The 24,574-nt window shown below is 40.6% G+C and overlaps 1 protein-coding gene across 2 annotated transcripts; it reads left to right on the forward strand.

Annotated features, from left to right (window-relative positions):
* Positions 1-11,538: 11,538 nt before the first annotated feature.
* Positions 11,539-20,305, forward strand: LOC103351986 (integrator complex subunit 6-like). 2 transcript variants are annotated; one of them, XM_008273243.4, is made up of 5 exons: positions 11,539-11,643; positions 17,803-17,983; positions 18,854-19,186; positions 19,550-19,643; positions 20,038-20,305. In XM_008273243.4, exons 2-5 carry the CDS (start codon positions 17,806-17,808, stop codon positions 20,117-20,119), a joined length of 687 nt encoding a protein of 228 aa, XP_008271465.2. In that variant the 5' UTR covers positions 11,539-11,643; positions 17,803-17,805; the 3' UTR covers positions 20,120-20,305. The 2 variants fall into 2 exon arrangements, with proteins under 2 accessions (XP_008271465.2, XP_008271466.2); XM_008273244.4 differs by having other exon boundaries at positions 11,545-11,614.
* The last annotated feature ends 4,269 nt before the right edge of the window (positions 20,306-24,574 follow it).

The raw sequence follows: 24,574 nt of genomic DNA on the forward strand, positions 1-24,574 counted from the left end.
CTAGAACAAAACAAAGAAAAAATACTAAAATGGATAAAGTATTACATTGTACATCAACAGTCAGGACAAGAGCTGATCAAAAATTGACACCCCATTGGCCCAACTAACTAAAAAAAGAAGAGAAAAGACCCAAATCAATAAAATCAGAGATGAAAAAGGAAATGTAACAACAGACACCACAGAAATAAAAAGAATCATCAGAAATTACTACAAGGACTTGTATGCCCTCAAACAGGGAAACCTATCAGAAATGGATAGCTTCCTGGACACATGCAACCTATCCAAATTGAACCAGGAACACATAGAAAACCTAAACAGACTCATAACTGAGACAGAAATTGAAACAGTAATAAAGGCCCTCCCAACAAAGAAAAGCCCAGGACCAGATGGATTCACTGCTGAATCCTACCAGACATTTAAAGAAGAACTCACTCCAATTCTTCTCAAACTATTCAGAACAATCGAAAAAGAGGGAATCCTCCCAAATTCTTTCTATGAAGCCAGCATCACCTTAATTCCTAAGCCGGAAAAAGATGCAGCATTGAAAGAGAATTACAGACCAATATCCCTGATGAACATAGATGCAAAAATCCTCAATAAAATTCTGGCCAATAGAATGCAACAACACATCAGAAAGATCATCCACACAGACCAAGTGGGATTTATCCCTGGCATGCAGGGATGGTTCAATGTGCGCAAAAGAATCAACATGATACACCACATTAACAAACTGCAGAAGAAAAACCATATGATTATCTCAATAGATGCCGAGAAAGCATTTGATAAAATACAACACCCATTCATGATGAAAACTCTAAGCAAACTGGTTTTGGAATTGTTCCTCAACAATTTTTAATATCTCTTTTGATTTCTTCTATGACCCACTATTCATTCAGGAGCATGTTGTTCAGTCTCCATGTGTTTGCATCTGTTCTAGAGATTCCTGAGTTACTGATTTCTAGATTCATTGCATTGTGTTCAGTTAACATGCATTGTATGGCCTCTATTTTTTTGAATTTGCTGAGACTTGCTTTGTGGCCTGGCTTGTGGTCTATCCTAGAGAAAGTCCCATGTACTGCTGAGAAGAATGTGTATTCTGCAACTGTTGGATGGAAAGTTCTCTCAATACCTGTTAGGTCCATTTGGTCTGCAGTATCAATTAAATCTGCTGTTTCCGTGCTGATTTTCTGTCTGGTTGATCTGTCCATTGCTGAAAGTGGAATATTGAAATTCTCCATTACTATTATATTTGAGTCTATGTCTCCCTTTAGATCCCTTAACATTTCTTTTACATAGTCAGGTGCCCTGTAATTAGGTGCATATGCATTTATTTTTTTTAAACTTTTATTTAATGAATATAAATTTCCAAGGTACAGCTTATGGATTACAATGGCTTCCCCCTATAACATCCCTCCCACCCGCAACCCTCCCCTTTCCCACTCCCTGTCCCCTTCCATTCACATCAAGATTCATTTTCGATTCTCTTTACATACAGAAGATTAGTTTAGCATACATTAAGTAAAGATTTCAACAGTTTGCTCCCACACAGAAACATAAAGTGAAAAATACTGTTTGAGTACTAGTTATAGCATTAAATCTCAATGTACAGCACACTAAGGACAAAGATCCTACATGAGGAGTAAGTCCATAATAGTTACATCTTCCTGTTGAATTGATCCCTTAATCATTACATAGTGCTGTTCTTTGTCTCTTTTAACAGTTTTTGTGTTAAAGTCTATTTTATCTGATAATAGGATGACTACACCAGCTCTACTTTGGTTTCTATTAGCATGGAATATCTTTTCGCATCCTTTCACTTTCAGTCTGTGTGTATATTATTGGTGAGATATGTTTCTTGTAGGCAGCAAATTGATGGGTCCTTTTTATTTTCCATTCAACCACTCTGTGTCTTTTAACTGGAGAGTTGAGGCCATTTACATTCAAGGTGACTATTGATAAGTAACAACTTGGCTCTGTCGTTTTTCCATAAATGTTCCTGTTGTTTACTTTGGATTTCTTTTTTACTTTTCTGACTGCACCTTCTTTGACAGTGTTGACCATGTTTCTGCGTGTCTGTGTGCAGCATATCCTTAAGCATCATTTGTAAGGCTAGATGGGTGGTGATAAATTCTTTCAATTTCTGTTTGTTATGGAAGGTCTTTATTTCACCTTCATTCATAAATGAGAGCTTTGCAGGGTATAGTGTTCTGGGTTGACAGTTTTTTTTTTTTTTTCTCGTAAGACTTGGAATATACCTCGCCATTCTCTCCTAGCCTGTAGGGTTTCTAATGAGAAGTCTGCTGTGAGTCTAATTGGAGATCCTCTGAAAGTAACCTGGTGTTTCTCAAATGTACATTTTAGAATCTTTCTTTATGTTTTACTCTGGAGAGTTTGACTACAATGTGTCGTGATGAAGATCTTTTCTGGTCATTTCTATTATGAGTTCCATGTGTTTTCTGTACTTGGGTATCTATTTCTTTCTCCAAATTAGGGAAGTTTTCTGCAATTATTTCACTATAAAGGCCTTATGATCCATTCTCTCTTTCCACACCTTCAGGAACTCCTAAGACCTATATGTTGGGTAGTTTGGTATTTTCCCATAGATCTCCAACACTGTTTTATAGTTTTCTAATTCCTCCTCCTCCTCCTCCTCCTTCTTCTTCTTCTTCCTCTTCCTCTTCCTCCTCCTCCTCTTCCTCTTCTTCCTTCTTCCTTCTTCCTTTTTCTCTTTCTCCTTCTCATTCTTCTTTTTCTTTTTTGGTCTGACTGTAAAATTTCCAGAGATTTGTCTTCCAATTCATATATTCTTTCTTCTGCCTCATCGAGTCTGTTGTTAAAGCGTTCCACCACATTTTTATTTGTTCTGTTAATTCTTCATTTACAACATTTCATTTTGATTTCTCTTTAAAATCTCCATTTCAGGAGAAAAATTTTCTTTCATGTCATGTATAAATTTCTTTAGTTGTGGACTTGCTTCTGATTACTTCTAAGTAATCCTATGATCAATTTTTTGGATTCTGTTTCTGGCATTTCTTCAGCCTTTTCATTTTCACATTCTAGTATTGAAGTGTTGTTGTGTTCCTTTTGGGGTGTCATGTTGTTGTACTTATTCTTATTTCTTGAATTATATCTATTTTTAGGCATTTGTGGATACACCTGTTGGTGTTTTTTTCCCCTGTGATGGCTTTTATCTTTGGACTATGCCTCTGTGGATTAGTGGAGTGTCTGCTCTTTCAGTGAGTACTCTGAGGCATGTGCTGGGTGTGCCTGGAGAGCTCTGTTCAGTGCTCCAGGGTGAGCAGAGTGTCCAAGGTGACTCCAAATTGGAGGTGGTAAATATCCTCTATTTTTATCAGAAGGAAGGTTTGTTCAGCTCTATTGGTGTAATCTCACTCTCACCTCCTCTCCTCCGAGGACACCAATGCCTGGGCACTAGCCCCAGTGGGTATAATATTCATCTGTGGTGCCACAAGAACCACACAAAGGATCTGTGCAGTCCTTGATATGAGCACAGATCGTACAGCAATGACCCTCACCAGGGAATCAAAGAATCCCAAGCATGTGGAGCCTCCCACAGTGACTACCCAAAGTCCCAGCCACACCCTGAGCCCTCTCACAAAGCCACAGTCTTTTTACAGTCCCAGCACACAAAGCTCCCACAGTCACACGCACCCAGCCCCCTGTCAATTCTCCCAACTATACTCAGGCATCTTCTCTTGGCTGGTTGCTAAAAGGTGGACATGAGCTGGTGCTTATGTCCAAAATGGTACCCTCCATTGTTAAAGATCGATATAACAGGGGCTGGCATTGTGGTGTACCAGGTAAAGCCTCCACCTGCAATGCTGGCATCCCATATGGGCTCTGGTTCATGCCCTGGCTAAACCATTTCTGATCCAGCTCCCTCCTTATGGCCTGAGAAAACAGTAGAAATGACCCAAGTGTTTAGGCCCCTGCCACTCACATATGAGACCAGAAAGCAGCTCCTGGTTAGTGGCTTTTGGCTTCGGCCTGGCCCATTTGTGGCCATTGTGGTCATCTGTGGAGTGAACCAGCAAACGGAAGACTGTCTATCTCTATCTCTGTAAATAAATTAAAAAAATCTTTCAAATAAATAAAGAAATATTTTACAAATTTTTATATAAGGTAAACATTTCATGTATTTCATATATACAGATTTAGGAACATAGTGACACTTCTCAGGGTACCCTTCCTCCCACCCGTACTCTCACACTTCCTCCTCCTTCCTCTCTTATTCCCTCTTTTAATGTTTACAGTGATATACTTTTTTTTGACAGGCAGGATTAGTGAGAGAGAGAGAGACAGAGAGAAAGGTCTTCCTTCCATTGGTTCATCCCCCAAATGGCCGCTATGGCTGGCGCGCCGTGCCGATCTGAAGCCAGGAGCCAGGTGCTTCCTCCTGGTCTCCCATGTGGGTGCAGGGCCCAAGCACTTGGGCCATCCTCCACTGCCTTCCTGGGCCACAGCAGAGAGCTGGACTGGAAGAGGAGCAACCGAGAAAGAACCTGGCACCCCAACTGGGACTAGAACCTGGGGTGCTGGCACCACAGGCAGAGGATTAGCCAAGTGAGCTGTGGCGCTGCCACAGTGATATACTTTCAGTTTACTTTATACTTACTTTATAAGATTAACACTACACTTTCAGTTTACTTTATACTTACTTTATAAGATTAACACTACACCAGGTAAAAAGTTCAACAAACAGTAATAACACCAACAATAAACAGTAAGAATAACAACAAACAGTAAGAACAACAACAACAACAACAAAAAACCCACTGTTCCTCAACAATAGAAACATAGGCTATAAATGATTTTCAAATTTCAAAATGTCAAATTCACTCTGATACATTACAGTTTTGGTACTCAATTAGTTACCAAAGATCAGGGGAAATATAGGGTACTTATCTTTTTTGGGACTGGCTTAATTCCCTAAGTATAATAGTTTCCAGTTGCATTCAATTTGTTGCAAAAGACAGGATTTCACTCTTTCTTGTGGCTGAGTAAAGTATTCCATTCTATACGTATACAATAATTTCTTTATGTGGTCATCAGTTGATGGACATCTGGGTTGATTCCATAACTTAGCATTTGTGAGTTGAGCTTCAATAAACATGGGGGTATATATAACTTTTTCATTTGCTGATTTCATTTCCTTTGAGTCAATTCCTAGAAGTGGAATTGCTGGGTCATATGGTAGGTCTATTTTCAGCTTTCTGAGGTATCTCCATACTGTCTTCCACAATGGCTGTACTAGTTCACATCCCACTAACAGTAGATTTAGGGTACCTTTTCCCCCCACCACATCATTGCTAGCATTGTTTGCTGATTTCTGTATGAAAGCCATTCTAACCAGGATGAGGTGAAACCTCATTGTGGTTTTGATTTGCATTTCCCTGATGGCTAGGGATCCTGAGCATTTTTCCATGTGTCTGTTGGCCGTTTGACTTTCTTCTTTTGAACAATTCCTGTTCAAGTCCTTTAACCGTTTCTTAACTGGATTGTTTGTTTTGTTGTTGAGTTTCTTGAGATCTTTATAGATTCTGGATATTAATCCTTTATCACTTTAATAGTTTGCACATATTTTCTCCCATTCTTTTGGTTGCTTCTGCACTTTGCTGAGTGTTTTTCTTTGCAGTGCAGAAACTTCTCATCTTGATGTAATCCCGTTTGTCTATTTTAATTTTGAATGCTTTTTTTTTCTGGAGTCTTTTTCAAAAAATCTTTGCCTATGCTAATGTCTTGTGGAGTTTCCCAATATAATAGTAATTTGGTTCTATCTGGTTGTAGATTTAGACCTTTAGCTAAAAGGTGGAAGCAGCCCAATTGTCCATCAATAGTTGAATACACAGAACATGATATACCTATACAATGGAGTAGTTGTATAGGGAATGAAGGGCCTGGTTCTGGGGTACAGTGGGTTAAGCCACTGCCTGCAGTGCTGGCAACCCTTATGGGTGTCAGTTTAAATTCCAGCTGCTCTACTTTTGATACAGCTTCTTGCTAATGTGCCTGGGAAAATGGCAAAAGATGGTCCAAGTGCTTAACCCCTGCACCCATGTGGGAAACCCAGATGAAGCTCCTGGCTCCTGGCTTCAGCCTGACCAAGCCCTGACCATGGCAGCCACTTGGAGAATGAACCAGCAGAACTCTCTCTCTCCCTCTCCCTTTCCTTCTCCCTCTCCCTCTTGGTAACTCTCCCTTTCAAAGAAATACATAAATTTTTTAAAAATGAAAACATTGTATAAAAAGGGAATGAAGTAATAATACATGCTGCACCATGTATGAGCATTAAAAGCATCATGGTAAGTGAAAAGTCAAAACAGGGTGGGTATTGTGATCCTATTTATACAAAATACCAAAATTGGCAACTTCACAGAGAGAGAGAGTAGATTACTTGATGCAAGAGTCTGAGAAGAAGGGGAAATGAGGATTGCTAACAGGTACAGAGTTTTTTTATGAGTAGTGAAAATGTTTTTGAAGCTAAATAATTGTGTGATGGTTCCACAACATTGTGAATGGACTCAATACTTGAACGTACACTTCAGAATGATTAAGAGGTGTTTCTTTGGCATAACAGTTAATACATCACTTGGAATGCCCACATTCCATATCAGAATGCCTGGGATAGGGTCCCAGTTCTGCTTCCCTAGATTCCAGTTTCCTGCTCATTTGCACCCTGGGAGGCAGCAGGTGATGGCTCAAGTACTTGGAGCCCTGTCACCCACATAGAAGAATTGGATTAATTTCTCAGCTCCAGTATTTGGTCTTACTCAACCCTGACTATTGTGGGCATTTAGAGAATACTCTTTTTCTCTATATATCTGTCTCTGTCTCTCAGCCTTTCAAATAAATAAAGAGTAGAATTAATTTTTCAAAATTTAAGTGATTAAGGGGCAGGCATTATGGCATAGCTGATTAAGGTCTGCCTGTGATGACAGCATCCCATAGGTATGCTGGTTTGAGACCCAGCTGCTCCACTTCTGATACATCTCCCTGCTAATGGCCTGGGAAATCAGCAGCAGATGGCCCAAATGCTTGAGCCTCTGCACCCATATGGGAGACCAGGAAGAAGCTACAGGTTCCTGGCTTCGGCCTGGCCCAGCTCTGGCTGCTCTGGCCATTTGGGGAATAAACCAACAGGTAGAAGATTCTCTCTCTCTCTCTCTCTCTCTCTCTCTCTCTCTCTCTCTCCCTTCTGTGTAACTCTGCCTTTCAAATAAATTTAAAAAAAATCTTAAAATATTTCAGTGGTTAAAATGGTAATGTTTTGGGGCCGGTGCTGTGGCCCTGGCCTGAAGCACTGGCATCCCATATGGGCACCAGTTCTAGTCCAGGCTGCCTCTCTCTGATCCAGCTCTCTGCTATGGCCTGGGAAAGCAGTAGAAGATGGCCCAAGTGCTTGGGCCTCTGCACCCGCATAGGAGATCTGGAAGAAGCTCCTGGCTCCTGGCTTCAGATTGGTGCAGCTCCAGTTGTTGTTCCATCTAGGGAGTGAACCAGCAGATGGAAGACCTTTCTCTCTGTCCCTTCCTCTCTCTGTAATTCTTTCAAACAAATAAAATAAATATTTTTTAAAAAATAAAATAAAATGGTATTTTATGTTGTGTATATATTATCACAACAAAACTCTCCAGAGAAGCTCATCTGCCATCTGAATACATGCTCACTGAGGGACTGCAGTGGACACTCCATAGATCAAAATGATTGTCTTTCCTAACCTTGCTCAAATACCAGACATAGAAAAACATGAAATTTAATAATATTTTAAAATAACTCACTTACTATAAATAATTGCATTTATTTATGCTTGGTTCAAAAATGTTAAAATTATAAAGGAAATTATAAAAGAATTCCAAAAAGCACATCTCTACAATTTATCCACAAAAGGAAAGCTGCTGAAATTTAGAAACAGGTGTTACAAGTGTTAGTCATCGTTCTGCCTATATCAATTAAGTTCAACTAAAGAAGCAGAAAAAGGGAAATATACTTCATGTTCATCGGTGCTGCTGCTGCTGTTATAAAAAATTGGTCTTAGAGCAAGCAAGTTGTTGCAGAAAATTGGTCTCAAGTAACTGTAGAATGTGAGTAAGACGTCTCTGTAAGATGACTGTCACCTCCAGTAAGATAGGGATGAGGATAGGCTAAAAACCACAAACATAATCTAGAACCCCAAAAAGGACCAATCTCCATTATTGTTGCCTCTGACCTTGGTTACATGGATATCCTACAGAATACAGACCCCTTTCTCACAGAGCTAAACACAAGCACCTTATCTAAAAGATAGAGAAAGTGAAGGAGATGAGATAGAGAGATAGAGAAAGATGAAGCCATTGAAGGCCCAGAGGCAAGGTCATGTCAAAAGTTCAAACAGGAGTTCAGGAACAATGGGTGTCGGTTTAAAAAGAAAAAAAGGCTACTCTTTGTTGTTAAATACATTTTGCAGTCTTCAAAGAATCTCCCCATGGGAAACTCTAACTGCAAATATACACAAAAGGGAATTGTCTGTAACAAATTCACCTAGCCCAGTTAACACAGGGGGTACCTCTTTTTCGTCTTGTTACCCACGCACTTCTCCTTAAACTATATGTAATCTCTTAAGACAATGACAAAGTCAAATATCTGCCTCACATGAGACACATTTCCCTGCTTATAAAAAAACACTTTTAACTTTTTCCTGAAAGGGATGCAGAGTCTAATGATAATGCTTAATTCTTGTTTATTGTTTTGCTATCTGATACACAAATACCTTTAATGGACTTTTCCTTAAATACTGAGAAATAAAGCTAACACTTGGTAACATATTTTATGTTAGCAGCCAAGGGGTTGGAGGTGCTCTGAAGCAAAAACAGAGTTCATAGTTATGTAAACATTCATATCAATATAATGAAGTAATATTCAAAATTATTAGAGTCCTTGTTGGTACATATTACTTGTGGTCACTTTCATTTTGCACCCCCTTTGCCCTCAGCAAGCAGCTTCACAGTCAAAGTCCTTCTCCTAGTAGTGTGATCCAAACCTTCATTCCTAAGGTTCATGGCCATTGGCAGTCTGATTGAATTTCGTTGTTACGTTTTTCAATATTTTCCAATGGTTTTGATCACTGGACACTGGAACATTTAGAGGTGCTTTACATGATATTTTTTGAAGATTTATTTATTTGAAAGGCAGAAACACAGAGAGAGAAAGAGAGAGAGAGAGAGAGAATGTCTTCCATCTGCTGGTTCACTCTTCAAATGGCCACAACGGCAGGGGCTGGGCCAAGTTGAAACCAGGAGCTTCTTCCAGATTTCCCATGTAGGTGCAGGGGTCCAAGTACCTGGGCCATCCTCCGCTGCTTTCCCAGGTACATTAGCAGAGAGCTGGATTGGAAGTGGAGCAGCCAGAACTCAAACCAGTGCCCATACCAACTGCTGGCACTGCAGGCAGAATCTTAACCTTCTATGGGACAGCACCAGCCCCAGGATTTTCTGCTTTTCAGACAAACTCTCTTTAATCTCATTATCATTGGGGGGGGGTCCCTAAACCAATAAAATTTCAGGTTTGACTTGATTAAAAATGCAGAAACCTATGTATGAAGGAAGGCTTCTTGAAGGACACTTGTATGCTGAACAAGTTCATACTGTTATTCTTTCTCCATTCTTATACAAAGTGTCCTGTAGCCGTTTACTAGGGTGGGGGTGCATTGGCAAAAGGAAGTAATCAGACTTTTCCATGATTATAGGACCTCAGCTTTTAACTGAAACTATTTCCTAGATACATAAGTATCAAACTATTCCTTTCGAGAAACATTTAGCCTAGTTGCGACTGAATGCTTGAATGAGATACTGTGTTACCATGCCACCCAAGATGCTCATTCTAAAGTTGGTGACTTTTTTTTTCTTTTCTTTTCTTTTCTTTTTCTTCTTTTCTTTTTCTTTTTTTCTTTTTCTTTTTTTCTTTCTTTTTTTTTTTTTTTTGACAGGCAGAGTGGACAGTGAGAGAGACAGAGAGAAAGGTCTTCTTTTTCCGTTGGTTCACCCCCCCAATGGCTGCTGCGACCAGCGTACTGAGCTGATCTGAAGCCAGGAGCCAGGTGCTTCTCCTGGTCTCCCATGGAGTGCAGGGCCCAAGCACTTGGGCCATCTTCCACTGCACTCCCGGGCCACAGCAGAGAGTTGCCTGGAAGAGGGGCAACCGGGACAGAATCTGGTGCCCCGACCGGGACTAGAACCCCGGGGTGCCGGCACCGCAGGCAGAGGATTAGCCTAGTGAGCCGCGGCACTGGCCACCTTGGTGACTTTTTAAAAATTTTTATTTATTTCAAAATCAGAGTTAGAGAGAAGAAAAGGGGGAGAGAGAAAGATTTGATCCTCTAGTTCACTCCCCAGATGACCACAACAGTGTTTTTTTTCTTTTTTTTATACTATTTGTTGAACCCTTTTACTTAATGTAGCATTAAGTATATAATCATTAATTAAACTGAAAATAGATGTTTGTAAAAACTAAGAATGAGAATGTGAGAAGGAGGAGGAAAAAGGGTTGGAGTGTGGGCAGGAGGGAAAGTATCACTATGTTCCTGAATCTGTATATATGAAATACATGAAACTTATATAACTTAAATAATTTAAAAAAAGAAATAAAATCCTGATTTGTTTTGGATATTTCAAGGGATACTTCTGATATTCTCTTAGAAGTAATATATGTTGTGGGTATCTCGCATATACCCTTCTCATTTTTTTCGAAGATTTATTTGAGAGGTAGAGTTACTGACAAAGAAAGTGTTCTATCTGGTGGTTCACCCCTTCAAATGGCTACAATGGCTGGAGATGCGCCGAACCAAAGCCAGGAGCCAGAAGCTTCTTCTGGGTCTCCCACACGGGTGCAGGGGCCCAAGGACTTGGGCCATCTTCCACTGTTTTCCCAGGCCATAGCAGAGAGCTGGATCAGAAGTGGGGCAGCCAGGACTCAAATGGGTGCCCATATGGGATGCCGGTACTGTAGGCGGCGGCTTTACCCATTAAGGCAGAGAGCCACCACCTCCGCATATACCCTTCTTAATAATTTTTCCTTCATGATTTTGGCATCAATTTGGATGATCATATTAGTTTCTGTTTTTTTTTTTTTTTTATGTTAATATAGTATGCTAGTTGGCCACTTCTGGCTTGTCAGCTCCAAATTTGCCCTTTTGCCCTGCTCTGTATAAAAAGGTTCTGGTCCCTTTAAAAATGTGCTGACACAGATGACCATCTGTAGGGGCAAGAGAAAGGATGATCATCTGTGGGGGGGGGGGCCAGAAAAAGTAGAAAGGGAAGGTGGGCTTTCTGGTTCTGGTGGGCAGACATAGTGCTACTGCTGGTCACCAGGGTTCTCGACATCCAGCTCTAGTACCGTACCCAGCTTTTCCAGAGGCTGGCTGGGGCAGGGCCGAGGGGCCAGCTGCGCTTAGTTTCCCTCCGCCCCCCCACTGCCGGGATGGTAATGAGAGTCCCCCTGGTGAACCACCAGCTGTTGTGGACGTTACTCCCAGAATCCCTAGGGGGCGCATCTCCCACAAGACTCAGAGGGCGACTTAATAGAAAGTCTCCTGGGTGCGCTACAGTTTGACCGCCCTGTGGTGAGGCTCCCCCGGGCTCTGTTGGCCAGGTCGGGATTTCAGCACCGTGGGCAAGAGCAACTTGTCTTTGGCTGTCTCATTTAGGCCCCGAAGGTGTCCCCAGTTATCCGCCATCGAGGCTGTAGTACCCGGCCTCGACATCTTCTCTCAGTCTGTGGTGAACCATCTTTGGCGGTTCTAGTCAGCCTCTGGGGAATACTTTTCCCTTGACCACCATGAGGCAGCTAGGTTGGGTGGGGACTTTCTGGAGTGTTCTACCCCACTTTTTTGAAGGATTTTTCCTCACGGAGTTACCTCAGCTCTACTGAGGCGACCCTGCCGAGAGTGTCCAGCCGTGTTGTGGGGGCTGTGCCGGGATTCCGGGCGCTGATTCGTGGGAGGCCAACTCTTCCCGGTCGGGGAGAGGGGCTCATTGGCCTGGGCTGGGAGGAGGTGGTGGCTGTCCCTTGGATACAATGTCTCAGCTTTCTAGCCTTTCTCCCGCCGGGGCTTGGCTCACAGCCTGTGAGCGACAGCCTCAGCCGTGACACGCCCCCTTTTCTTCACTTGTGCCCACCCCTGATGAGGACTGGCCCTAGGCGCTCTCAGTGCTGAGGAGAACTTGCCCTTCCATGTTCTGTCACAGTTCCAGGGTGGGGGTGGCAGTGTGTGGGGGGGGTGGGGGTCCTGTTTCTTGAAGGCCCTAAGTCTGAGGTGGGGCTCTGAGGGCTCGTCGCCAGCCAGCGGGGAGGCAAGTTCACTTCCGGTGCTGCTTCTCAGCACTGGAGATTGTTGTCTTTCTGGGGCTGTCTGTGAAGTGTGTGGCAGCCAAGACTATGGCTTCCCTCGTGGGAGAGGGATCCTTACCTGGCTGCTTTTCCTCAGCCCTTGGTGGAGACGAACCGTTAGGTTCTCAATTTTAGTTACCGGCACATTGCCGGGTACTGTCACTGGGATGCTCCGTCCCGCTGGAGCGGGGCCTCTTCGTCCCTTATTAGCACTGAGGGAGCCCCTCCTTGGGGCACCATTGTACTTTCCCACAATGCACTTAGGCATCTTATCAAAATGATACAGTACTGTGTGAAGGTTCCAGAAGCAACGCACACTCAAAACACATTGCTTGTAGTCTGTCATTTCAGCCATTTTGGTGGATGAGCTTTTGTTGTGTTTACACATGAATTTCTGATTGCCGATTGAATTAGATCACTTTTTTGTGTTTATCAACCATTTTGTTATGCTTTTGTGACTTACAATTCAGATCGTTTTTCCAGATTTTATTGGGATGTTAGTTTAAAATTGATTTATTATTGTAAATATATATATTGTTATAATACATTATATAGCATATGTATATTATATATCACATAGCATATAGTATGTATATTATATATCATATAGTATATAAGGTATGGTAATTGTTATATATTATAAAATATAATTATATAATATGTAATTATATAATATATAATTATATAATATATATACACATATCAAGCAGACTTATTAAAAGAACTATCCTTTCCACAATGAGTTACAGCTGCCCTTCTCTCATAAATACAACTACAAATACAACTTTGTATTTGCAGATTTTTTTCTGTACCCTTTTTCCATTGGTGTGTTCGCCTATAATTTTGCCATTACTGCAATGTTTTTATTTACTCTGTCTAGTAAATTTTGTATTTATTTATGTCTTTCAACCATGTTCTTTTTCTTCATGATTGTCTTTGCTTTTCTAAACCCTTTAATTTCCATATACTTTTTGTCAGCTTATCAATTTTCTTTAACATGGTGACATTTTAAATAAGATTACTATAATGACTCTTGGAAAAAAATTTGGCAATAATGAGTTTTAATAACCAGTCTTACAATCAATGGAATGAATATTTCTCCTTATTTACTGAAGACTTCAATTTCTCTCAGTGATGTCTTATAGTTTGTGTTTGATGCTCTAGAACATTTTTCATTAGATTTTTTCTAGGTATTTGATGCTTATGGTAATATTTATTTTTTAAAAAATATTTATTTTGAAAGTCAGACAGAGGGCCGGCGCCGCGGCTCACTAGGCTAATCCTCCGCCTTGCAGCACCAGCACACCAGGTTCTAGTCCCGGTCAGGGCACCGGATTCTGTCCCGGTTGCCCCTCTTCCAGGCCAGCTCTCTGCTGTGGCCAGGGAGTGCAGTGCAGGATGGCCCAAGTGCTTGGGCCCTGCACCTCATGGGAGACCAGGAGAAGTACCTGGCTCCTGCCATTGGATCAGTGCAGTGCGCCGGCCACGGCAGCCATTGGAGGGTGAACCAATGGCAAAAGGAAGACCTTTCTCTCTGTCTCTCTCTCTCACTGTCCACTCTGCCTGTCAAAAAATAAAAAATTTAAAAATTAAAAAAAAAAGAAAGTCAGACAGAGAGTGAAAACAACAGAGAGAGAAAGAAAGAGACAGAGACAGAGTGCTACCATCTGCTGCTTTACTTCCCAAAATGGTCACAACAGCTGGGATTGGGCAAGGCCAAGGCCAGGGGCCTGGAACTCAATCTGGGTTTCCCAGATGGATGGAAGGGACCCAACTATTTCATCCATCACATACTGCTTCACAGAGTGCACATTTGCAAGAAGCTATAATTGAAAGAAGAGGCAGGAATTAAAATCAGGCACTTTGATATGGTATGCATGTGTTCCAAGCAGTGCCTTTAAAAAAAACATGTTATTGAATTGCAGTATACATACCAATAAATGCACATAAATGTACAGACAAATGAGTTTTTGGTATTCTGATCACACTCATAACCAACACTAAAATTAAGAACAAAATATTACTAGTATCCCGAGAGTCCTCACATATCCCCCCCTCCATTTTCTTAACATAGGAAAGAATAGTGTATTATCATTTACATGGAATGAATCATTGAAGCAATATTTATAGCTGTACACCAAATGATCTGACATCCACACAAATTTTTTACTCCATATATTAGCTACTGCAAGTTAAGAGGAAACAAATGATGTTTGTCTTTTTTTGGTCTAGCTTATTTTACTTAGCATAATTATCATCAGTTTTTTTTTCTTTTGCTGCAAATGTCAGAATTTCATTATTTTTATGGTTGAGTAATATTCCATCATGTATATACACCACATTTTCTTTATCCAAATCATCAATTGATGGATTCCATATCTTAGCTTATTGTGAATTGAGCTGCTACAAATATGCAAATGCATGTAACTCCCTCATATGCTGATTTCATTTATTTCAGATATGTTCTCAAGAGTGGGATATCTGGGTCATATTTTGGATCTACTTTCATCTTGTGGAGGAATCTCCAAATTGTTTTCCATAATGTTGGTACTAATTTGCATTCCCACCAAAAGTACATTAGGGTAGCTTTTTCTCCACAACCTCACCAGCATTTATTTTTAAAAAATTTTTGGATAGTAGCCATTCTAACTGGAATGAGGTGATGCCTTCCTATGATTTTTATTTGCATTTCTGTGATGGCTAGTGATCCTGAACACTTTTTTCTTGTGTCTTTTGGCCATTTGTATTTCATCTGTTGAAAATTGCCTGTTGGTATTCTTTGCCCATTTCCTTACTGGATTGTATGTTTTGTTGTTGTTGAGTTTCTTGAGCTCCTTACATATCCTGGATATTAATCTGTTATTGGATGCATAGTTTGCAAATATTCTCTCCCATTCTATTGGCTGCCTCTTAATTTTATTAATTGTTTCTTTTGCTGTGCTGAAGCTTCTTAGCTTGTCTATTTTTGCTTTTGCGATAAAAGGCAATAAAACCAAGAGGTGCTTTAACCGCTGCAGCACTTAGACACTATTTTCAGTGACATTTTAAGTTTTATTTTCTAGTTATTTTTGTTGGAAATATGCAGAAGTACAAGTATCTTAAAATTATTTTCACTTTTTATTTGAAATGCAGCAAAACAGAAAGGTAGAGATCTTCCATCTACTGTTTCATTTGTCAAATGCCCACAAAAGCCAGGACTAGGTCAGTCTGAAGCTAGGAGCCTGGAACTCCACACAGGTCTCCCACAGGGATGGCAGGGTCCCAAGTGCCTGAGCCACCATCTGCTCTCTCTCAGGACACACATTAGCAGAAAGCCATATCTGAAGCAGATGAGCTAGGTCTCAAACCAGGAACTCTGATATGAGATGTGGGAGTCCCAATTGATGACTTAACCTTTGTGCCAGACACCTGCAACAAGTGGTTTTGCTTATATCCAATAACTTGACTAAATTTGCTTGTTAACCCTAATTATTTTATATCCTTTTAAAAACTGCAAATACAAGATGTCATATATAAATAATGAGCTGAATTTCTTTTGTCTTAAATTTTACCCTCATTATATTTTTGTGGTGTGGTGATATTATATTTTTTAGGATCTCCATAAAATTGTTAAATAGACAGTGAACATCCTTGAGTTGTTTCTAAACTCTGAGAAAAATGCTGTTTTATTAAGTATGGTATTTGGTATGATTTCCTTTTTGTAGATATATTTTGTCAGATTAAAAATGTTCCTATGCTAAGTTGCTTATAGATTTTTATTATGAGTAGATTTTAAACATTGATCCTTCTATAAAAATGATCATCTGGTTTTCCCTGGTTTTTTATGTTGTTAATGTGGTGTATTACATTGATTAACTTTCAATGAAATCTTTCCTTCCTGCAATATACTCCTCTATGATTGATGATATCCTTTTATATACTGTTGCTTATATTTGCTAATATTTGCTAGTATTTTGTTTAGCATTTTTATTTATTATTTCAAAGACAGTCACAAAGAGAGGGATAGAGACAAGAAGAGAGAGATTTTTCTATCCATTGGCTCACTCCTCAGATGCCTGGGAAAGCCAGAGCTATGCCAGTCAAAAGCCAGGAACTTGGAACTCAATCCAGCTCTCCCACCTGCTGTTTCCCAGGATGTGCATTAGCGGGAAGCTGGAATCAGAAATAGAGCCAAGACTCCAATTCAGGCATTCTGATATGGGGCACAGGTGTCCCAATTGACTTCTTTTTTTAAGATTTATTTTATTTGAAAGGATGACGAGAGAGAGAGAGAGAGAGAGAGAGAGAGAGAGAATCTGCATTCACTGGTACACTCCCCAAAATCCATTTAGGTCTACCACATTGGTGACAGGGGTCCAAGTACTTGGGCCGTCATCTGCTGCTTTCCCAGTTGCATTAGTAGGGAGTTGGATCAGAAGTGGAACAGTTGAGATTCAAACCAGCTTTCATGTGGGATGCCAGCATCGCAGGTGGTAGTTTAACCTGCTGTGCCATTATGGCAGCCCCATCCCAAGCAACTTCTTAACCACTATGCCAAATATCTACCCTATTGTTTAATATTTTTTTGTCTAAATTCAGCAGATATTTTGGCCTATAATTTTCCAATGTAGGTTTATACTGTCCTCCTTAAATGAGGAGGGAAAAAAGAAGAATGATACCTCCTAAAAAGAGTTGATACAGATTAGTCTATACTTCTTCAAAGAGATTATTGTATTTTCATAAACTTTTGATTAATGAGAGTTGTTTATTCCCCAATCATTGTTATTAACCGTTACTATACCATCTTTGACTTGAGACAACACCTTGTATGTTACTTTCCTCCTTTTTTCGCCTGGACTAAAAAGACTTAGGCTGCCTTTTCTGAGAGTATAATGGTTCTTGGGCATGGTAAACCATAACCCATGTTTAAAATTCATAGCAGGGGCCAGCGTTGTGGCATAGCAGGTAAAGACATCACCTGCAACACCCACATCCTGTATGAATGCCTGTTCTAGTCTGGGCTGCTCTACTTCTAATCCAGCTCCCTGCTAGTGTGTGTGGGAAGGCAGCAGAAGATGGCACAAGTTCTTGGGCCCCTGCCACCCTTGTGGAAGACTCAGAATTCTAGGCTCCTGATTTCAGCTGGCCCTGTCCTGTCTATTGCAGCCACTTGGGGGAGTGAACCAGCAAAGGAAAACCTCTCTCTCTCTCCCTCCCTCTCCCTCTCCCTCTCCCTCTCCCTCTCCCTCTCCCTCTCCCTCTCCCTCTCCCTCTCCCTCTTCCTCTCTCTCTCTCTCTCTCTCTAACTCTTACTTTCAAATAAATAAATGAATCTTTAAAAATCATAGTAATGATGCATATACATGATATGTATATACTTACAAAATCTGTTTAAAAATTTTGCAATGAATGGATGTTGGTTGTTAATGGATGTGTTTTCAGAAAATGATGTCTGGCGAAGGAAATGAGTTTGTTGCAGAACCTGAAAACAAATTGAAACGTCCTGGGGAACCTCAGAGTCCTACATCCTCTAAGAGAAAGCCAAGTACATCCCTGCTGTTAGTGAAACAGGAAAAAGAGAAAGAATCCCATCCTGAGAGCTCTTCTGTGTCCAAGGAAATTGGTAAGTATGTCTGTCTTCACCTGCACTTAATGGTATAATACAGTGCAGCCTGTTTTCTGCCACTTCTACTCCACCCAAACTGTTCTTATCAAGCTCTCAGTGTTAGCAGACATCGCCACTAATTTATTTTATTTATTTATTTGAGAAGGGCAGAGATAAAAACTAATCAACTGATTTACTCCCCAAATGTCCACATCATCCCATAGACAAATCCTTGGCTGAGGCCAAAGCTGGGAAATGGGAATTCAATTCAGGTCTCCCACATGGGTAGCCTCTTGGGGTCTGCATTAGTAGGAAACTGGATTCAGGAACTGAAGCTGAGAATCAAACTCAAGTACTCCAATACAAGATTCCACCATCTTGGAGCCCTCCTCGGGATGCAGTCATCTTAACCAATGTCTTAGCCGCTAAGCCAAATGCCTGCACCCTTGCCATTAATTTCTCAATAACATTTGATACAGTTGTTTATGCCCTCTCCATGTAAACTTTCTTGGAGCCCCATACTTCACAAAGTATTGGGTGGGTTTTTCCACCTTTATGGCAACTTCCTTTATTTTTATGCTATAGTGTTTCATTCTCCCCTCTAAATCCCATCACTTCTCTCTAATCCTCAAGTCCACACTACTATTGGCTCTCCGCAAGCTGCTGCAATAGCTTCTTTTCTGATCTCCAGTTTTTTCTCCTGTCCTCAGTCTCACCCATGCTCTAACTGTGCAGCCAGAGTAATCATTTTGCTGAACTGAAATTGAATCTGCTTGCCTTTCACACTGCAATCCAATCACTGACACTGTGCAGAGCAGAGAGTATGGGCAGCTAATTCTTAATTCTAGAATCCTACCTCACAGCACAACCTCTCAACTTGGTTTCCAGATGCTACTATTGTTCATGATGTCCATGAGGAGAAGATGGAAACTCTTCAGCCACCTGATGACTCTATGTCAAAATCTGTTCCTCCAGAGCTGATGGGTATGGCAGGAGATGTTTTTCCACCCAAGCCGCTACAATTGGATGATATCACTAGTTCCAGCCAAGATGAGGCAATGTACAAGCCTGATGATGATGTACCTGTAGGAGGTATCGATACCAGTAACCTCTCTACAGATAATCCAAAAGTCACAGAGAAGCCCTCTTTGCCAAAAAGACCAGATAACATTAATGATATAAAACAGCAATTAATGAAAGAAGTTCGACGGTTTGGACGAAGTAAGTTGTATACAAATGTTTATCCAAAACTCATGCGAAGTCTCTTTTATTCTATATTTAGATTATATCAACATTACCTGATGAATCTCATTTTTTTCCAGAATTGGGTTTTCACATAATTTTATTATTCTTTTATTTTACTACATCATCCCAGTACACTTTTTCTTTTGTTTTTTTTTTTTTTCTTACACAGTTATTGTTTACAAGAGTTTCATTAGGAGATATATTCAAGTGTCTTGATGTCAGCATTTCAAACATGCATCTATGTAACATTTTAGCCTATGAAGCATGATTAATGAGGTATGGGGTTTTATTTCTTCTTTATATTTGAAAAATACTGAGGATTTTTTAAAATATCTACAGAATACGAAAAAATCTTCAAACTGCTTGAAGGAGTGCAAGGACCTCCAGAAGTCAAGAAACAACTTGTTGAATTTACCATCAAGGAAGCAGCAAGGTGGGTAGAAATAGGAACTGTCCAATTTCTTTAAGCACTCTGTGCTGTGTGTAATACTGGGTCCTGTGAGTGGTGGAGAACAGCCCCTGCCTTCAGTTTCTCAAATGCTAGCTCTTGCTCTTAGTTAAGACTGTCTCCACAGTTATTTAGGTTGAAAATATACGAATCTAACTCATTCTTCCAAGCCTGTGGTGACTTTTGTTCTTACCATAATCTGAGGTGGGCATTGGCCCCCAGTTGATTCTGTCTGTATTTACTAAAGTATCTCTTATCTGTTCATATGCATTTTCTATTTCCATGTAGATCGTAAGCTCCCCTCTATCCCCAACAATGCCTCTCTCTACTTTGGTTATTTTGGTATCTTTTGGTTAATAACATGTCTCTTTGTTTTCAGATTTAAAAGACGAGACTTAATTAGACACCTTGAGAAGATACTAGAAAATACAGTTTCTGAATGCCTCAACAAAGATAATTAGTCCTCCAACACATAATACTGTTATGACAGTGATAAGTGAGAAAAAAAAGAGCCATACGGTTGTTGTTTGCTGGAAAAAAAAATGTTGGATATTGTTTCTGCCTCCTTGAATATGTTAGTTGACTTTATAATGTTATGAAATTCTATTAATAAAAGTGGGGCTTTTGCCCTAAGTGTTTTGTTCAAATGCAGAACTTGTTGTTTGTTTCTTCCCTAAGTGTTTTGGTCAAATGCAGAACTTGTTGTTTGTTTCTTTCCCCTGCCTGTGCTAGGGGAACTTGTTAACTCATCAGGTAAATACTATCATGGACTTGTAGATTTCTGTAGAATATCACAAGTCATAGCTTGTGTTTATGACTACCTTCTTTCACTACCTTTTTGAATAGTCATTACCTTGAGATAGGATCGCAAATGGTCAACATGCTTCGCCTGCAGGGATGACTCAAACTTTCCTTACTGAAGATTCTGGGCCATTAGATGTCCTTCATGAATTGGGTTGTTGTAATTTTCCATTAACTGTGATCACAAACATGGCAAGTATACTAAGAAGAGCTCTAGAAATTCCATACATGCTCTTCCGTAGCCCCTATTTAGTAGCAATACAATTTCCATTAATAGTCAAATTTTGTAACCCCAGAGAATATAAGCACTAGAGTTGATTAAGAGGGATGAGAAATCCAAAGCAGTCAACTGACTCCCTCAATCTCCATTTCAACAGAATCTTTGTTGGAGTCAGTGTTGAAACCACTTCTCCATTTGCAAAAAGAGGCTTGTATTCTAGCACAGCCTAAAGTTGTTAGGACAGGGAATAAAATTTGCTATTAAATACCCAGAAATAATAGAAGAGGCCCTTGTATTGTCTCCTTCATTCCTGTAGATACGAATGTGGCTATGGAAGAGTCCTAAATACTGAATGCTGGGATAGAGCATTGCCACCTCCTAGATTATGTTCATCCAACTTCACACTGTATTGCCACAAACCTGGAGCTAAATTGATGTTTCCAAAGATCATTCCAGGGGTCTGACATTGCAGTGTAGGGTGTAAGCCACCATCTGTGATGCTGGCATCCCGTTTGGGCACCGATTCATCTCCCAGCTGCTCTACTTCCAATCCAGTTCCCTGCTAATGGTCTGGGAAAAGGAGCATTCATAAATCAGTACTGCATGTCAGGTATTCAGGTATGCGTTGATTGTTGAAACAACAAACCCACCGGTAGAACAGCAGTTGTGATTGGAATAGCCATCAGATTAAGTTTATGTAATTGGCTGTTAGTCTCCAATATCCACTTGGCTCAACATCTGACAAAAAGGTAATTTGTAATGGATGGCATGATAGTTACCATCTCATGCCTCTCAGATCCTTGATGATACCATAAATCATCACAAGGTGGATTTGGAAAAAAATCAGCCAATTGTGAGACAGCTGAGGTACATCTTGATGCCCTGATATCCATAAACTCTTTCTCTAATTGGTGGGCCACAGTGACATTTTGGCACCCCTGAAATTAGTGTCATTCAAGTCCAATATTATGTAATCCCTGAGAATTCTGATTATATACCTTTCCGCCATGTACTGCCATACTGGTAATGGGTCATAGGTCTCTTTTGGGGAAAGTTAGGATAATGAGCAGTATGATTACTTGGTAACATAGTATGATCCTTCCTCAAGGGAAAGCCCACAGTAATTCCTGCCCATCAGATAAGAGCTGCTACTGAGTTCTTCACAGATCCTCAGGCTCCCTGTTAGAAAATAATTTACCACAGCCGTTCTAAAAGTCATGTCCCTCTGACCTCACAATCAGCCCTTAAGGCTTTCTGGTCTGGCTGAAAACCCCGTGAGAGCATTTCAGGCATGGAAAGTCAAGATACTGTGGCAAAAAATGTTCTACATGAAGGATCTCTGTGAGTGAGACTCCAGTGGAAAGAAGTGGCCATCAAAGAAGGTTGTACTTTTCTCTAAAGGGAGTACTTACACTTTGCTTATGGCCTTGTGCAAATACTGATGGAGTTTTTAGACTCAAAGGCTTCCATAGCTTTGGCAGATCATTTCAAGAGCCTCAGTGATCACTGATGTCATACATTAGAGTGTTAATTGTTAGATTAACTTCCCATGCAGGACTTCTGTCCTGAGAGTAAACTGTAAAACAAGTTCTCAAACAGTTTTGTGTGTGTGCAAATTGTTGAAATCTTTACTTAGTATAGAGTTGGTCTTCTGGGTACAAAGTTAATTGAAAATGAATCTCAATGGAGAATGGCACTGGGAAGGGGAGAGGGAGGAGGAGGAGAGGTGGGAGTGTGTGGGCGGGAGGGAGGCTATGGTGGGGAGAATAACTATATTCCTAAAGTTGTACTTATGAAATTTGTATTCCTTAATTAATTAATTAATTAAAAAAAGCTGTGTCCTCCTGACATATAGAGGTAAGCGAGCAGTTCTTATGAAGTTTATAGTCACATTTGAATCTCCATAATCCCTCAGATGTCTTCTTATGCAGTACATTACTTCTTACATTCCTCCTTCATTTAGAGTAGGACACTTGGGGAACTTATTTCAGTCAACACCAAACAAACTATGAAGGTCTTCCCTAACACCTAAAATGCGAACTTTGAATGCAGATCCTAGGCATAATGAATGATGTAAATAAATTTTGTCTTATTCAACAATATTGTCCTACCACCTTCACATACATCCCTTAAAATGAATTCCACACAAAATCTCCTTGTTTCTGCCCATATAAATTGGAAAAAAATCATGCATATCTTTTGGTGAATATTGCAACTCCTTATAGGCCACATGTTGTGCCTCACTATGGGGCCTGAGGGAAAAGAGGTGGTGGGTGTGGCTGAAGGAGGATCCTGCAAGGCCACTACTTCTAGTAAAATCATTTTCTGTTCCATGGGCACCAAGGGAATAATTCCTTCCACCTGGAGTGGAAGGACTGCCTCTATAGACAAAGATGACTCACAGGATTTAGATTTAGGGACAGGCATTTGCCCTAGCAGTTAAGCTGCTGGTTAAGAAGCCCATGTCCCACATCAGAGTCCTGGTTTCAATTCCTGGCTCTAGCTTGCTGCCACTGCTAACTCTGGGAAGCAGCAGGTGTCAGTTCAAGTAACTTGGTTCCAGCCACCTATACCCATGTGAGAGGTTTGGACTGAAATTCTGGCTCCTGGCTTGACCCGGCTCAGCTCTGGTCATGGAAGGCAATTGAGGAATGAAATGATGGATGATAACATGCTCTTTCTCTGTTTCTCTCCCATTTGCCACCCTCTCCCTCTGACTATTGAATAAACAAAAGTTTTTGGAAAATATTTTAATAATATAAGGGCTACAGATTCATCAGAGTCTGCTCATATGTCCCATTACAAGTTCTAGGACTGCATTCGTTTCCAACAATTGTTCTAACATTAACAGAAGGACCTTTGGGACTTAATATTGAATTTATGTGGTAACTCACCCACCCATAATATTCAACTTTGCATGGGGTTCCCTAAATCTTATACCTGAGGCTAGAGGAGGAAAATTTTTGTATTGTTTCATGGCAACTACAGTATATTTCAGGTCATAGATGTAGACCTCACCCTGGGAGTTTAAGGTCCTGAGCATATAATTTTCCTCCTTGAGTGCTCAGCATATTTAGAAGCAATCAGTCATTCCCATGGTATGCCTCATTTTCATGACAATGTTCACAGGCACCACATACTTGGTCCCTTAGACCCTTGCCTTGCATAGCTACTCCATGACAGGTATTGAAGTGTGATGCTTTGAGAATAATCTTTGCCACTTCTTGTTGTAGCCTTCCAGTGCTCTTTGACCACTGAGAAAGAGTTAATACTGGCTCTAAATCTAACCAGATTGAGGAAGGAATTGCAGAACCCCAGAACTCACTCAGAGAAAATGGTCCTTAAGATTCTATCTTCGGGTCAGCTCTGTGGTTTAGTGAGTTAAGTCACTGCCTCAGTGCTAGCATCCCATGTGGACACCAGTTTGAGTCTTGGCTGCTCCACTTCCGATCCAGCTCCCTGTTAATGATCCTGGGAAAGTTATGGATGATGGTCCGTGTGCTTGGGCCCCTACAGCCATGTGGGAGACCCAGAAGAAGCTCCTGGTTCCTGGCTTCAGTCTGGTTCAGCCCTGGATGTTGTGGCCATTTGGGGAGTGAACCAACAGATGGAAGACATCTATCTGCCTCTGCCTCTGCCTCTCTGTAACTCCACCTTTCAAATAAATAAAAATATCTTTAAAAATATTCTGCTCTTCTAGGAATCATGCTTTATATCAAGATGTCCACATTTTATCCATCAGATATCATCCAGAGGAGAGCCACTAGGAGAGAGTATGTGCCTCTGTGTGTGTGTGTCTGTGTGTGTGTATTTGGTATCGGGAATGACCTTATGCAATGTATAGATCACTAAGCAGTCTCAGTCAGATTGCCTTTACGTCTGCTACTGGAGTACA

This window comes from Oryctolagus cuniculus, chromosome X (genome assembly GCF_051225735.1).
Source record: "Oryctolagus cuniculus isolate XC-2025 breed Fujian yellow rabbit chromosome X, ASM5122573v1, whole genome shotgun sequence".
NCBI lineage: Eukaryota > Metazoa > Chordata > Mammalia > Lagomorpha > Leporidae > Oryctolagus > Oryctolagus cuniculus.